Source organism: Bos indicus x Bos taurus, chromosome 2 (genome assembly GCF_003369695.1).
Source record: "Bos indicus x Bos taurus breed Angus x Brahman F1 hybrid chromosome 2, Bos_hybrid_MaternalHap_v2.0, whole genome shotgun sequence".
NCBI classification, from domain to species: Eukaryota; Metazoa; Chordata; class Mammalia; order Artiodactyla; family Bovidae; genus Bos; species Bos indicus x Bos taurus.
In genome coordinates, this window is record NC_040077.1 from 5,829,688 (window position 1) to 5,843,931 (window position 14,244).

General features: G+C 40.8%; 1 protein-coding gene across 8 annotated transcripts in view; it reads left to right on the plus strand.

Annotated features, from left to right (window-relative positions):
- The window catches only part of HIBCH (3-hydroxyisobutyryl-CoA hydrolase), a 152,555-nt gene that overhangs the window by 90,887 nt on the left and 47,424 nt on the right, over positions 1–14,244 (plus strand). For 7 of the 8 annotated variants that reach the window (XR_003513374.1, XM_027555422.1, XM_027555442.1 and 4 more), the window contains 2 exons: positions 3,922–3,980; positions 4,687–4,768. The exons of the other annotated variant lie outside the window; for it this stretch is intronic. Coding sequence is in view for 6 of the 7 variants with exons in the window: in XM_027555422.1 (XP_027411223.1) it covers positions 3,922–3,980; positions 4,687–4,768 (141 nt within the window). In the remaining variant the exon portion in view is untranslated. The remainder of the gene's footprint in view (positions 1–3,921; positions 3,981–4,686; positions 4,769–14,244) is intronic. 8 annotated transcript variants of the gene reach the window in all.

Sequence of the window (14,244 nt, forward strand, 5' to 3'; positions counted from 1 at the left end):
GGCCTTTTTTTCCTGGTTGGCTCCTAGAATTCTTACATACCATCTATCTTAGTTTGGGCAGCCATAACAAAATTGCTGTAGACCTGTGGCTTAAACAACAGAAGTTTCTCAGGGTTTTGGGGGTTGGCAAGTCCATGATCAAGGTGCCAGCTGATCAGGTTCCTGGTGAGGGCCCTCTTCCTGTTCTGCAGATGAACGCCTTCCTGCTGTATCCTCACACAGCAGAGAGAAAGTGAGCTCTCTGAGGGCTCTGTGTATAAGGGCACTAATCCCATCCCGAGGGCTCCATCCTCTTGACTTAGATACCTCCCATAGGCCTCACCCCCCAAATACCATCACATTGGAGTTAGGGTTTCAATGTGAATTTAGTGGGGACACAAACATTTAGTCCATAGCACCATCCCACTCCCAAGCATTTCATTAGAAGGAAAAGAAAACGTGTGGCTATTGACATTCGAGGACCCCTCTAATGAAAGAAACATTCAGGCCTTTGTGTGATCATCTCATAATGTATAGATAATTGACACTTCTATAATTGCAATTGACATTACAGAGCTTCTAAATTTTAGTACTTCACACAGAAAAACAAGGATTGTCAGGCATTAAAAACCAGAGATTGGCCAAAAAAGGTACTCGAAGGGAGTAGACAGTGCAAGGAGAAGGAAACTAAACAATTATAGATTTGGCTGTGTTTGTTTTTTTTTTTTTGATCTTCAGATAAGAGGAAAATATTTTATCTGTGAAATAAGAACAGTTGTTACTAAGAGAAATAGTTAAAGAATAAAAAAGATATTTAAAATATGACAGTGAAAGGGAGAAAAAAAACCCACAATCGATTAGACTAAAATTGGTAGATGAGGAAAACTCTAAGAGGATAATAAGATGAAAAATGAAGAGAAAGGAAAATTATTCCAGGAGGTCCAATATCTTAACTGTCAGGAATTTGTTATAGAGGATAGGAAATATTTAGAGAAATAGAAGGCAATGGCACCCCACTCCAGTACTCTTGCCTGGAAAATCCCATGGGCAGAGGAGCCTGGTGGGCTGCAGTCTATGGGGTCGTGAAGAGTCCAGCACGACTGAGCGACTTCACTTTCACTTTTCACTTTCATGCATTGGAGAAGGAAATGGCAACCCACTCCAGTGTACTTGCCTGGAGAATCCCAGGGACGGGGGAACCTGGTGGGCTGCCGTCTGTGGGGTCGCACAGAGTCAGACACGACTGAAGTGACTTAGCAGCAGCAGCAGCACCCTAAAATTACCCAGAACTGAAAAACATGAGTAGAGATTCAGGGCCTTGAACACTTAATGCTGTGAATATGAATGCAAGCATGTGAGGGTTTCATCGGAGTTTGTCAAAGCATTTGACAGTCTCTTATGTTGTCAAGTTGGATAAATGAGGGATGGATCATAGTGTGTGGAGGCTGAAGGGCCTTACCAGAGAGTTCTGATAAGTGTGTAGCTGTTGGTCTGTAAGTAAAGTCATCTTGGCCTTATTCAGTGTTTTGTTTTGTTTTTTGTTTTTTTTCAGTTATTTGGATAAGAATGTTGATGGCATTTGATCAGATTGATTTGAAACTAAGAAAATAAGTTAGGTAAACATGTGGGCGGAAAAAAAAAATACTTCCAGTTCAGAGTAATATGTTTAATAGTAAAAATATGAAATTTGATCAGTGGGTGGGGAACATCCCGTGTGTTCCCTCTATTCTCTCACCACCGCGTGTTCACGACACGCTGACGCAGATGTGTTTGCTTTCCACATATTAGGCGGTCCTCCACAACACCAGCGGGGCATCTTATGACTCATTGCAGTGCCAATGCTACCCACCTGAGATTACTGTCAGATCACACAACTCACGGGCCCGGACCCACACGATGGGCCGTCCTTCAGACTCCAGTTACAAATCTCAGGTTGTCACCTGTACCTGTCACTGACTGGCAGCAAACTGGGGTGCTCATGATCCCCTCCTCGGCTTTGAGAATTTGCTAGAGTGACTCATAGAATTCAGGGACACACATAACATTTTTTGGTTTATTATAAAGCACACAGTGAAGGGTATGAATGCACAGCTCAGTGGACATATGCATTGGGTGAGATCCAGAAGGGCCCCACGCCCAGGAGCTCTGTCCCCATGAAGCTGGGGTGAACCACTCTCCCTGCGTGTTCATCACCGTGGAAGCTTTCCAGACCCCGTCCTTTGGAGTTTTTCGGAGGCTTCCCTATGTACAGACAGTTGATTAAATCATTGCCCACTAGTGATCAGACTCAATTTCCAGTCCCTTTCCCTTCACTGGCGATGGAGAAGGGGGAGGTGTGGGAGAGAGTGGACAGTGAGCGATGAGACTCAGAGTTCCCTTGGTCGGTTTCCCTGGCACCTGGGGGCTTTCCTCAGGAACATAAACAGAGGTATGATTGAAGAGGGCTTGTGAATAACAGAAGACACCCGTTTCACCTTCATGTCAGGAACGGAGGACAAAAGACCACATATTATAACAAAAGATTCTCCACTTAGGGATTTCCATGGGTTTTGGGAACTGTGAGCCTGGAACAAATGCCCAAATATATGGGTGAAGACCAGATACATGTTTTTTATTTTAAATCACAATGTCACAATAGAGTTAATTGAATTTCAGTCCAGGGTACCAAATTCATAAGTACAGGATGGAAGAAATGTAGCCTACAACAGCACCAGTTTAAAAAAAGTCTTAACTGTTCAGTGGAAACCAGTAGCGTAATAAGACTGCCCCTAAACTAAGCCAGAGTTGTTGCAGGAAGGGGGACCCCTTCCAGGGCCTGAGAGTGGGCTCTTGTCTAACACTCAGAAATGAATTTCTGAGGAGACGCACGTGCTGACAAAGCAAGAGATTTTACTGGCAAGGGGTGCCCGGACAGAGAGCAGTAGGGTAAAGGAACCCAGAACGGCTCTGCCTCGTGGCTTTATGGTATGGGACTAGTTTCTGGGTTGTCTTTGGTCAGACTCTCTGATTCAGAGTCCTTCCTGGTGGTGTGCACATCGCTCAGCCAAGGTGGATGCCAGTGAGCAGGCTTCTGGGGGATGGTAGGACACGTGGCATCTCCTTGTGATCTCTTCTGAACTCTTCTGGTTGGTAGTAACTTACTAGTTCTGTGTTCCTTGCTAGGACCTCCTGTCCTAAAACATCTCACGCACATGGTTACTATGGCGCCTAGGCAGGGTGGGCGGTCCCAGTCAGCGCGCTCCCCCTAACAGTTAGTCCTGTTACATAAAGCGTTGTTTGCAAAACAAGCAAGGTGTGCAGAGCCTTGTTGCACTGCGCTATGATTCAGCCACACCTGCAGCTAAGGCGCTGGACCACACTTGGAGAACAAACTGGGACTTGGACATAGGCAGCTCTGGAGTGTAAGGGACTCAAAACTGCACTGTGCAAGAAGAGCAACTCAGGGGCATTAACTAGAACTATAAACAGGAGAGGGTGGATTTTTGGTCCAGAATTTTTTTTTAATGCTAATTATAGTTTTTCACGCACTCCTGAGTTCCTTTCTGAGGTAGTGTTTTTTCCCCTGGCGGTCAATGCTGTGGGGATATCAGAGATGTGGTAGGAATTTCTGTATCAGAAATTGGGGCAGGATGACTTCTCAGGTCCCTTGCAGTCCTTAAATTCACTGACACACTTTGATGATGACATCATCGTGTATAATGCCTACAAATAAAAATACAAGAACATTATTTTTGCTGTTGATACTTTTATCAAGTATTAGTCCAGAATAATACCTAGTCTGACTTTTGAACATACGGTGGTAGTTATTTATGAGACTGGATGTAATTTTGACCGAAAGTTATAATTTCCCTCAAAATATATCATTAAATATGGTGAAAATTTTAAAGGTTTTACAAAGATTTGTATTACTTCAAATTAATTAAAGGTTTTCTTTTCAAACAGTCAAAGACTGATCAAGACAAGCCTTTTATACTCGAGGAACACATGGACAAAATAAACAGGTACTTAGAGATCTCAATTATATCTGTTCCTTTGGAAAGACTATATTAAATTGAATTTACTGACACTGTAATTGTGCTGTTTGACAATGCACCGAATTCTGAGATCAGGTAACATAGTGTTTTTATTTTCACTTACCTTTGAAAGTGGCTTTGTGCCCACTCTTTCAGGGGGAAATAAATTCATTATATTTAAGTAATCTATCACGTTGTTTCATTTTATCACAAAACATCTTTCTTTTTCTTTAATGGGGAAGAGAGGCTAGAAAATAACAACTTATCTTTTATCTTCGTGAAGTCATCTTTTCTGAAGGTCTTATCAAGCTGTTCAGCAAAAAGTTTTGTGCAGTGTTTGAGAGACTGACTGACTGAAACGTAAGACGAGGAAAACACCACTGGAATAGAAGGCAACTATCTTTATGCTTTAGAAGCATGAGTTTTTTTAATAGTTCAGACATCATTTATGTGTATATAACAGATTCAAGAAAGCAGAAGAGAAAATTTAGGCTATATTCATATTAGTGAAGGTAGATTGCAAACACATACCCAGAGAGGCAGTATTTTATTTCATCATCCTGTGGTATAGGTTGGAAATTTTTTCATTTTTGAAATAAGGTTTAAGGGAAATCTATGTTTAGATTCGTTGCTATCATGGAAAGAAGAAATCGCTTGCATATTGTTGAAGTCATATGTTTCCTTTTTTTAATAGTTGGTTCTCAGCTAATACTGTGGAACAGATTGTTGACAATTTACAGCAAGACGGCTCGTCTTTTGCCCTGGAGCAGCTGAAGGTAATAGACTGTCTCTGCCTGGAGTGTGGTGAACTCGTGACAGAGCAGCCTCTGGGGGTGTCAGAGCTCTGTGCTGGGGGCGTGGCCCACTGCACAGCATTCTTTCTGAGCTCCATTGAGCATCAGAGAGTAGTTCCACAGAGCCTTTACCTAAACTCAGATGCCCTGTCTACCCACTGGATAGTGACAGCAAAGCTAAGCTGTTTTTAGGTTCTTTGAATGGAACAGAGAAGGACTTCATAAGCATGCTTCATCTCCAGTAGTCCTTTTTGTCTTGAGGGAGAAATGTTCAGGGACATTTTTATTAGAAGGGCTAGATTGATGGACAACAGTCACCTTATAATTTATTGCAGTTGTGACATTAAAATGTAAGTTCTGTTAAACTTGCAGCGCGTCAGGATATGGTCTTTTCTTTTTCTTTTCTTTTGTTTTTTAACTTTACAATATTGTATTGGGGAGGATATGGTCTTTTTAGCAGGAAGTTTAATAAGAAAGTGATCCCTTTTAAACCAGCAAGAGGCTCCATCTTCAGCCATAGCTGAGCTCTAAGTGGTGTTCCCCAGTGTTAGTACGCTTTGGTCTTTCTTCAACATGACTCACCTCATGACAGCATGTTTCTGTGTAAATGAGTGCACATTGGATACTGACATTTGTGGAACCGTCATGTGACTGTTAAACTTGGTTTATTTTAGACTTCCAGACAAAGGAAAGAAAAAGTATGTTTCCTTACCCTGAAAAGAAATGGTGGTTTCTCATTATCTGATAGTATTTTTCAATATATAGGTATAGCATTTCAGTTGTCAGATAACGTATTGACAAAAATTTAAGTTAAGTCTTACCTGTAAAGATGAAAACATTGCCTCATTCTTGAGGGAATGTTAATTTGTCACTTAGGATCTTATTTATTATGGGGATTTTATTAACTTTCAAAGTGAAGTTGCTCAGTCGTGTGAGACTCTTTGTGACCCCATGGACTGTAGCCCAGCAGGCTCCTCCATCCATGGAATTTTCCAGGCCAGAGTACTGGAGTGGGTAGCCTTTCCCTTCTCCAGGGGATCTTCCCAACCCAGGGGTTGAACCCAGGTCTCCCACATTACAGGTGGATTCTTTATCAGCTGAACCACAAGGGAAGCCCAAAACAGCCATGCTAAGTCACTTCAGTTGTGTCCGACTCTGTGCGGCCCCACAGACGGCAGCCCACCAGGCTCCCCCGTCCCTGGGGTTCTCCAGGCAAGAACACTGGAGTGGGTTGCCATTTCCTTCTCCAATGCATGAAAGTGAAAAGTGAAAGTGAAGTCGCTCAGTCATGTCCGACTCTTTGCGACCCCATGGACTGCAGCCTACCAGGCTCCTCCATCCATGGGATTTTCCAGGCAAGAGTACTGGAGTGGGGTGCCATTGCCTTCTCCCCAATTCACAAAAGTAATGTTACCATTAACAACTCTCAGGAATGTTTGCATAAATGTAGGTAATCATTTTATATTTCAAGGATTCTGACTTGGAATTTGATTCTCTTGGTTTCAGAGCAACACAGAAGCCAGCCTTCCTGGCCCTGCCTTCCCCTGCCCCCCTGCAATAGCGTTAAGTATGTACTCGGCAGTTTCATTTGAAAGCAGTTACCAGGCAGCATATTCTCTCATAGGCTATATAGCATCACTTTAAGGCAGTACAGAAAAGCAGCTAGCCATATTATTTTAAAACCATTGGCCTACCCCAAAACTGAAGAATGGAACTCAGATCAGTTTTCCTCCCATTCCTCTGGCAGTATGTTATTCTGCATTCAGAGGAGGCTACTTGGCAAGTCACCTTTCACAGCTAGGGTCAGCACTGACCACTCTCACTGGAAAGACTGATGTTCATTTTTATTCAGTTGACCTGCTCTGGTGAATGAATGTGGCTCCACATATTAGTATCTGCTGGGCATAACATGCTATAGGGATCAAAAATTCCCACTGAGGCTTCCCTGACAGAGTTTAGATATAGGGCTCCTTTTAATTATGTCAACCGGGACACACACCAGAGAACAACCCCGAGGGAGGAGATAGTTGTTAGTGCTTCAGTGACAGGTTTGCAGAGCATGTATTTGAACAAATTTTAAAGAAGATTCTACCTCTGTGTCATTAAACCTCAAAGATTGCTCCTAACCCTGTGGGCTCTTCAGGGATTCCTGTCTTTCTTCTGCAAGCCCTAGTGATCTAGTCTGTGTTGATGTTGGAAGTTGCAAACATCTGCTCTGTCTTAGGGGTTCTTTTCTCTCCAGGACTGTCCATGAGGAAGGACAGGATTCTTTTCAACATACTTGCTTATCATTAAGTAACATAAGGTTTTTCTTTAATCCTTTCTTTAGATTTTTGACTACTGATCACTGTTGGGCTTCCCTTGTGGCTCAGCTGGTAAAGAATCCACCTGCAATGAGGGAGACATGGGTTCACTCCCTGGGTTGGGAAGATCCTCTGGAGAAGGGCAAGGCTACCCACTGCAGTATTCTGGCCTGGAGAATTCCACGGACAGTATAGTCCATGGGGTTGCAAAGAGTCGGACACAACTGAGCGACTTTCACTTTCACTATAGGATAACATGTGGACTTCAAAAATGATAAATAGGGAAGTTGTAAATTCTTTACAGCTGATGGAATTTTTATCGTACCTATTTTATGGCTTCTAATGTGCTTTTTTAGACTTTCCTCTTAAGTTCCAGTATACCATTTTCCATTATTTAAATAATGCTTAAGGTTGGAATTCATCAAATCTCCTGTCCTGCTTATGGGGTACATTGTTCACGGTGCCAAGCAAACTTCTTTGGCTGTGTCGGTCTTAGTTGTGACATGCGGGATCCTTACTGCATCACGTGAGATTTTTTTGTGGACTCTCTGGTTGTGCCGCACAGGCTCTAGAGTGCACGGGCTCAGTAGTTGTAGCATAACGGCCCCGTTACTCCACAGTATATGGGATCCTAGTTCCCCCACCAGGGGTCGAACCGGTGAGCCCTGCATTGCAAGGCCGACTCCCTGGACTGCCAGGGAAGTGCCTTCTGAGCCGCTTTTGAGTGTACAGTTTAGCATTGAGTATATTCACGGTGTCGTGCCGCCAACCTCCAGAATATTTTCAGCTTGCAAAACTGAAGCATTATACCCATTAAACCATAACTCCTCATTTCCCTCTCCTCCCAGTCCCTGGCAACAACCGTTCTACTTTCCTTTTCTGTGAATTCGACTACACTGGACACCTTGCGTAAGTGGAATCATGCAGCGTTTTTTCCTTTTGTGACTAGTTTATTTCACTTACCATGATGAAATAATTCACTTATGTCACTTACCTTGATGAAAAAGCAAGGTTCATCCATGTTGTAGCTGGTACCAGAATTTCATTCCTTTTTAAGGCTTAATAATATTCTCTTATATGTTTATGCCACAGTTTATTTATCCATCCATCTGGAAGCATTTGAGTTACTTCTGCCTTTTAGTTCTTGTGAATAATGCTGCTATGAACGTGGGTGTACAAATATCTGCTTTTAATTGTTTGCAGACATACCCAGAAGTAGAATTGCTGCATCACATGGTAATTCTGTTTTAATGTGTTGAGGACCTCTGTACTCCTTCCCATAGCAGGTGCCCCACAGACAACAGTACACAGAGGTTTCAATTTTTCTGCATCCTTGCCAACACTTGTTATTTTGTCCTTTTTTCCCCTCATAACCATCCTAATGACTGGGCGGTGATGTATCATTGTGGTTGGTGATATGGAACATCTTTTCCTATGCATATTGACCATTTGTATTTTCTTTGGTGAAATGTTTATGTTCTTTGGTCATTTTAAAATCAGCTATTTGTTTTCTTGGTGTTCAGTTGTAGGTTGTGCTCTCCTGTTTCAATCTCCCTTTTCTGTTAACGAGACATGCAGGCTTGCCAAAGTAAAGAAGGTTCTTGGGGGCCAATCAGAGAAGTATTTCTTTTCCAGGATTACAAGTGATGTCAGGAATCAAAGGAATCATAAGTAGAAGAGGTTGAGACTACCTGCCTCACCTCAATTCTCAGCAAGAACACTAAGCCAAGGAAGGAATTTAAATGAGTCACCAGCCCTTAGGAGCACTGAGGAATGACATACTAACGGCCAAGAGAGGCAGAGAGACAAGAGCAGGGAGCAGTGAGTCAGATTAGTGTCCAGGAAGGTGGTCCTGAGCAAAGGACCAGGGAATCCAGTGTTGCTTTTGACTTGTCCTTTGGGTGTTTTCTGGTTATTGATGTAGGACAGCCTGCTGTGTTACAGGCCTAGAGAGGGCATGTACTTTCTTTTTCCAGTACTACAAAATTTATTAGATTCTTAGGTATTTCTTTCTTTAATCACCAATGTGAGATTTATGTGTGTTTTTATTTTACAATGCTCATTTCATGAAGAATGAAATGAAACTGTTTTTACTTGAAGAAGATAACATACACCAATATGACAAGCCTCTGTATATAATTTGTGCACTGAAAAATTGGAGGAAAAATAGGAAAACTGAGAACATTAACCAGGGTATAGATTTTAAGAAAGAGTAGTAGCAAAGTATTAAAAAGAGAAACTTAAAAGATTACTCAAATATGCAGATGACACCACCCTTATGGCAGAAAGTGAAGAGGAACTAAAGAGCCTCTTGATGAAGGTGAAAGAGGAGAGTGAAAAAGTTGGCTTAAAGCTCAGCATTCAGAAAACAAAGATCATGGCATCTGGTCCCATCACTTCATGGGAAATAGATGGGGAAACAGTGGACACAGTGGCAGACTTTATTTTTCTGGGCTCCAAAATCACTACAGATGGTGACTGCAGCCATGAAATTAAAAGACGCTTACTCCTTGGAAGGAAAGTTATGACCAACCTAGATAGCATATTCAAAAGCAGAAACATTACTTTGCCAACAAAGGTCCATCTAGTCAAGGCTGTGGTTTTTCCTGTGGTCATGTATGGATGTGAGAGTTGGACTGTGAAGAAAGCTGAGCACGGAAGAATTGATGCTTTTGAACTGTGGTGTTGGAGAAGACTCTTGAGAGTCCCTTGGACTGAAAGGAGATCCAGTCAGTCCATTCTGAAGGAGATCAGCCCTGGGATTTCTTTGGATGGAATGATGCTAAAGCTGAAACTCCAGTACTTTGGCCACCTCATGCGAAGAGTTGACTCATTGGAAAAGACTCTGATGCTGGGAGGGGTTGGGGGCAGGAGGAGAAGGGGACGACAGAGGATGAGATGGCTGGATGGCATCACTGACTCAATGGACGTGAGTCTGAATGAACCCTGGGGGTTGGTGATGGACGGGGAGGCCTGGCGTGCTGCGATTCATGGGGTCGCAAAGAGTCAGACACGACTGAGCGACTGAACTGAACTGAAAAGGTTACTAATCTTTCTGTAAGCTTTGAGAATTACCTGTACACTGTACTATATAAGAATAAAATGACCTGTATTCAGAAAATTTGTTATAGGAATTGTTCTCCTGTAAACGACTAGAGACCTGGACAAAATGTATGAAACAAGTGTTTATAAACATTGGACACAGCAGGCAGCACGTATGGTTCCTGAGAGAAGAGAAACAAACAAGAGAGCCCTAAGATTGATTCAGCTTTCTTCTCAGAGGAATTTCCAGGATATTGATCTGTAAACGTTATGGGTAAAACTACACAAGACCAGGGAAAGAGTCACAGGAAAACAGTAGTTTGAATAGTTAGCAAGGCTCACACAGGTCTGGGAAGTGTTCACCTGCCATGAGCCAGAAAGTTTACACTTGAGCAGTGGGGATAAATTAATACTAGATTGAAACTTGCTCTGAACTCCCAGGATAATTCAGTGGGGAGAAGAAAGCCTTTTCAACAGATGGCTCTGAAACAAATGGATATCCATATGCAGGGGAAAAACGGTTACTGGCTCTTACTTTGCTCTTGTAGGGAGGAAAAAATTCTCTATCCTCTTAGGTTCTCTGGCTGGTCTGAGAATCACACTTATGAGAATCACATAAGACAGATCAATGGGAAAAGAATATACAGATTTTATTAAATTTTTACAGGTACATGGATGTCTGTACAAGAGAATGAAGATGTGAAGGATGACCAGAGCAGGAAGCTTTCATAACTTTTAGATAAAACAGACAATAAATTTGTGAAGAATTGACAAGACAAAGAACTTTTGGTTAGGAGTAGTACATGGTAAAGAAGTAAACAATGCTTATTTGTACGGTTTTATTGGCCCCAGTGTAGAAGAAAATGGCAACCCACTCCAGTATTCATGCCTGGAGAATCCCATGGACAGAAGTGCCTAACGGGCTATAGTCCATGGGGTCGCAAATAGTCAGATATGACTGAAGCGACTTAGCACACACACGTTGGCCCCAGATTCCCTGTTTCTGGTGATCAGGATGTCTTCCTTCCTCCTGGCACAGGGAGGGTACCTTTTACATAGGGATTGCAGCTCCTGCTTTCAAAAGAAAAGGAGGGTCAGAGTGCCCTTCTTATACCTATTGTTTCCCAAAGCCTCAAACTCAAAATAATCAGTATGCCAAGGTAGCATATCTTGGGGTAACATGCTTTGAGCTCCTTCACACCAGATGCAGTTCAAAATGTTGGATTACAAACCTAAATGTAAGTGCTAAAACTGTACCACTCTAAAGGAAAGTGTAGGAGAAAATCTTGGTGACTTTGGGTTAGATAAGATTTTCTTTTAATGTGAAAAGCTGGAATTGCAAAAGAAAAAGAATTATAAATCTTTATTACAGTCAAACACTTTTCCTCTTTGGGAGGAAATATTTGTAAGACATGTATCTGATAACAAGACTTAAATCCACCATATATGAAGAACTCATGACATAAGAATGTAAACACAACTAAAAATGGGAAATGTGGACATTTCACCAAAGAAGATACTCAAATGGATAGGAAGCACATGAAAAAATGCTCGGCATCTTTATTATTATTGTTGTTATTTAAAAAATATATCTGTGCCAGGTTTTAGTTTCAGCTTGATGGATTCTTAGTTCCCTGACCAGGGATTGAACCCAGGCCCCCTGCATTGGGAGCATGGAACCTTAGCCACTGAGCCATGAGGGTAGTCACTCAAGATCTTTAATCTTTAGGAATATGCAGATTAAAGCCATGACGAGATGCAGCTGAGCATCTGTTAGAATGGCTAAGATTTAAAAGGTTGATAGTACCAACACTTAGTGTTGGTAAAGATGTGGAGCACCTATCTCTCACATATTTCCGGCAGGAAAGCAGTTTGGCAGTTTCTGATGGAGTTAAATGTACATTTACTGGGAAAATCCAACAATCCTGCTTCTAAGGATTTACCAAAGAAAAATATAAACATATGTCTACACAGGTGCTTGTACTTACATGTTCATAGTAACTTTATAGTTGCCCCAAACTGGAAACAATCCAATACCTGGCGGTGTTGAATGAGTAAACAGATTGTAATAAATTCATACAGTGGAATATTATACTCAACTATAAGAAGGGATGAGTTGGTACATCAAAAGCTTGGATGAATTTCAGAAGCATTATGCCAAGTGAAAGAAGGCAGACACAGAGGATTACTTAATGTATGACTGTATTTTTATGAAATTCTAGAAAAGCCAGAACTGTAGGCACAGAAAACTGTTTCTCCATGGTAGAATTGAGGGAAGTAGAACTCTTTGGGGTGATGGAAGTGTTCTACATCCTTATTGTGGAGGTAGTTGTACAACTGTATACATCAAAATTTGTAGACCTAAATTCACGTAAAATGAGTGAATTTTATATGTAAATTATACTTCAGTAAAGCTAATTATTTAAAAAATAAAATGATATGCCAAATTATGTTTTAAAGTTTGTGCTATAGAAGTGGGCATTAAATTTGCTGCAGTTTTGCTTTTTCTAGGACATTTGAGGTTATTTGTAGTTTTTTACTGTTAGAAATAATGCTGCTATGAACAATTTGGTCTATGTCTTTGGGTAACAAAGATACACATTTCTGTATACACCTAGAAGGAGTTCTGCAAAATCATGTGTGTTGTTAAAAGATACACTGAGGCATATTAAAATTTTTAAGAGTTTATTTGAGCAAAAATTGATCCAAATTGGGCAAAGTCTTTTATGGAAAGGAGGTGGAAGCAAAGCTTATTTGTTTGGCTATAGCTTAAGCAGTAGCTTTATTTGGGAAAGCCTAAATTGGCTGTTTATGATTGGTTGTCCTTAAGTTTTGACTTTTAAACTTGAGGCATTACAGGCTTAGATTTTGGTTTGCTTACAGGCTACTAAAGCATTAAGGGCACTTCAGTTGGATGGCCTCTTTAATTTAACAGTATGTACATTTATGTTGGTTACTGTCAGGAAGTTTTCCAATATGGTTGTACCAATTTACATTGCATAGTAAGTTGCTCTACATTCTCACCAATGCCTGAGATTACTTATGTTTTTCATTTTAGTCACTTTGGTATATGTAAAATAGCATTGCATAATGATTTTAATTTGCATTTCCCATGATGACTAATGAGGTTGAGTATTAATTCATACCTTTATTGACAGTGTGGTATCTTTTCTTGTAAGGTGTCCGTTAAATCTTTTATTATTACTGTTAATATATAGGAGTTATTTCTATGTATGTGGATATTTCTATCCATATTAAGTCCTTTATCCAGTACATAAGCTACATACATCTTTCTCCTATCTGTTACTTGCCTTTTTTCTCTCTTAATGGTGGCATTTATTTCTGTTCAAAATGTGTGAAGAAGGTTTCCTGAAGATTTGGGGCAGACCCATAAATGGGAGATTTCATTAAAGACTCTTTACATTGATCAACTGTAATGTAGGATAGGAGTTTGTTATTTTGTGGTTTTAAAAAAATTAAAAATCCAACTGTATACAGTGTCTCTAATTAGTATTCCTTACTTTTTTATTTTCTAAGTGTCATTTCCCCTTGTAGAAAACATTACTTCTACTCAAAATGGTTTCTATACTTTTTCAAATAATTTGTTTTGACCTGTTTAGCACTGATTTATTTGTCTTGTGCCTTGCAAGTATTTTAAAATATCTGCTATTCAAATTAAATAATTAAATAATTTCTATTGTATGAACAAATGATTTCTTCTTCTTCTCTGACCTCTGTAATTTGAAAACTACATTGAATAGTTCTTAAGTGAATATTGCCTGTGACTTACGGAAACTTTTCTCCGTGCCATTTTTAACAGTTCAAAGAAAGTTTTTATTTTTTTAATTAATTTATTTTTAAGCTAATTTTCTTCTTTTGTATAATTATTTATTTTTTATTTATTATTTTTGGCCGTGCTAGGTCTTCGTTGCCACAGGGGCTTTTCTCTGTGGCAAACAGGGACTGCTCTGATTGTGGTGCGCGGGCGTCTCGTAGCGGCGCCTGTTCTCGTTGCAGAGCGTGGGCTCCAGGGTGCGCAGGCTCCAGGGTGCGCAGGCTCCGTAGATGCTGCGCGTGGGCTCCGCAGTTGTGGCTTCCGGCCTTCAGAGCACA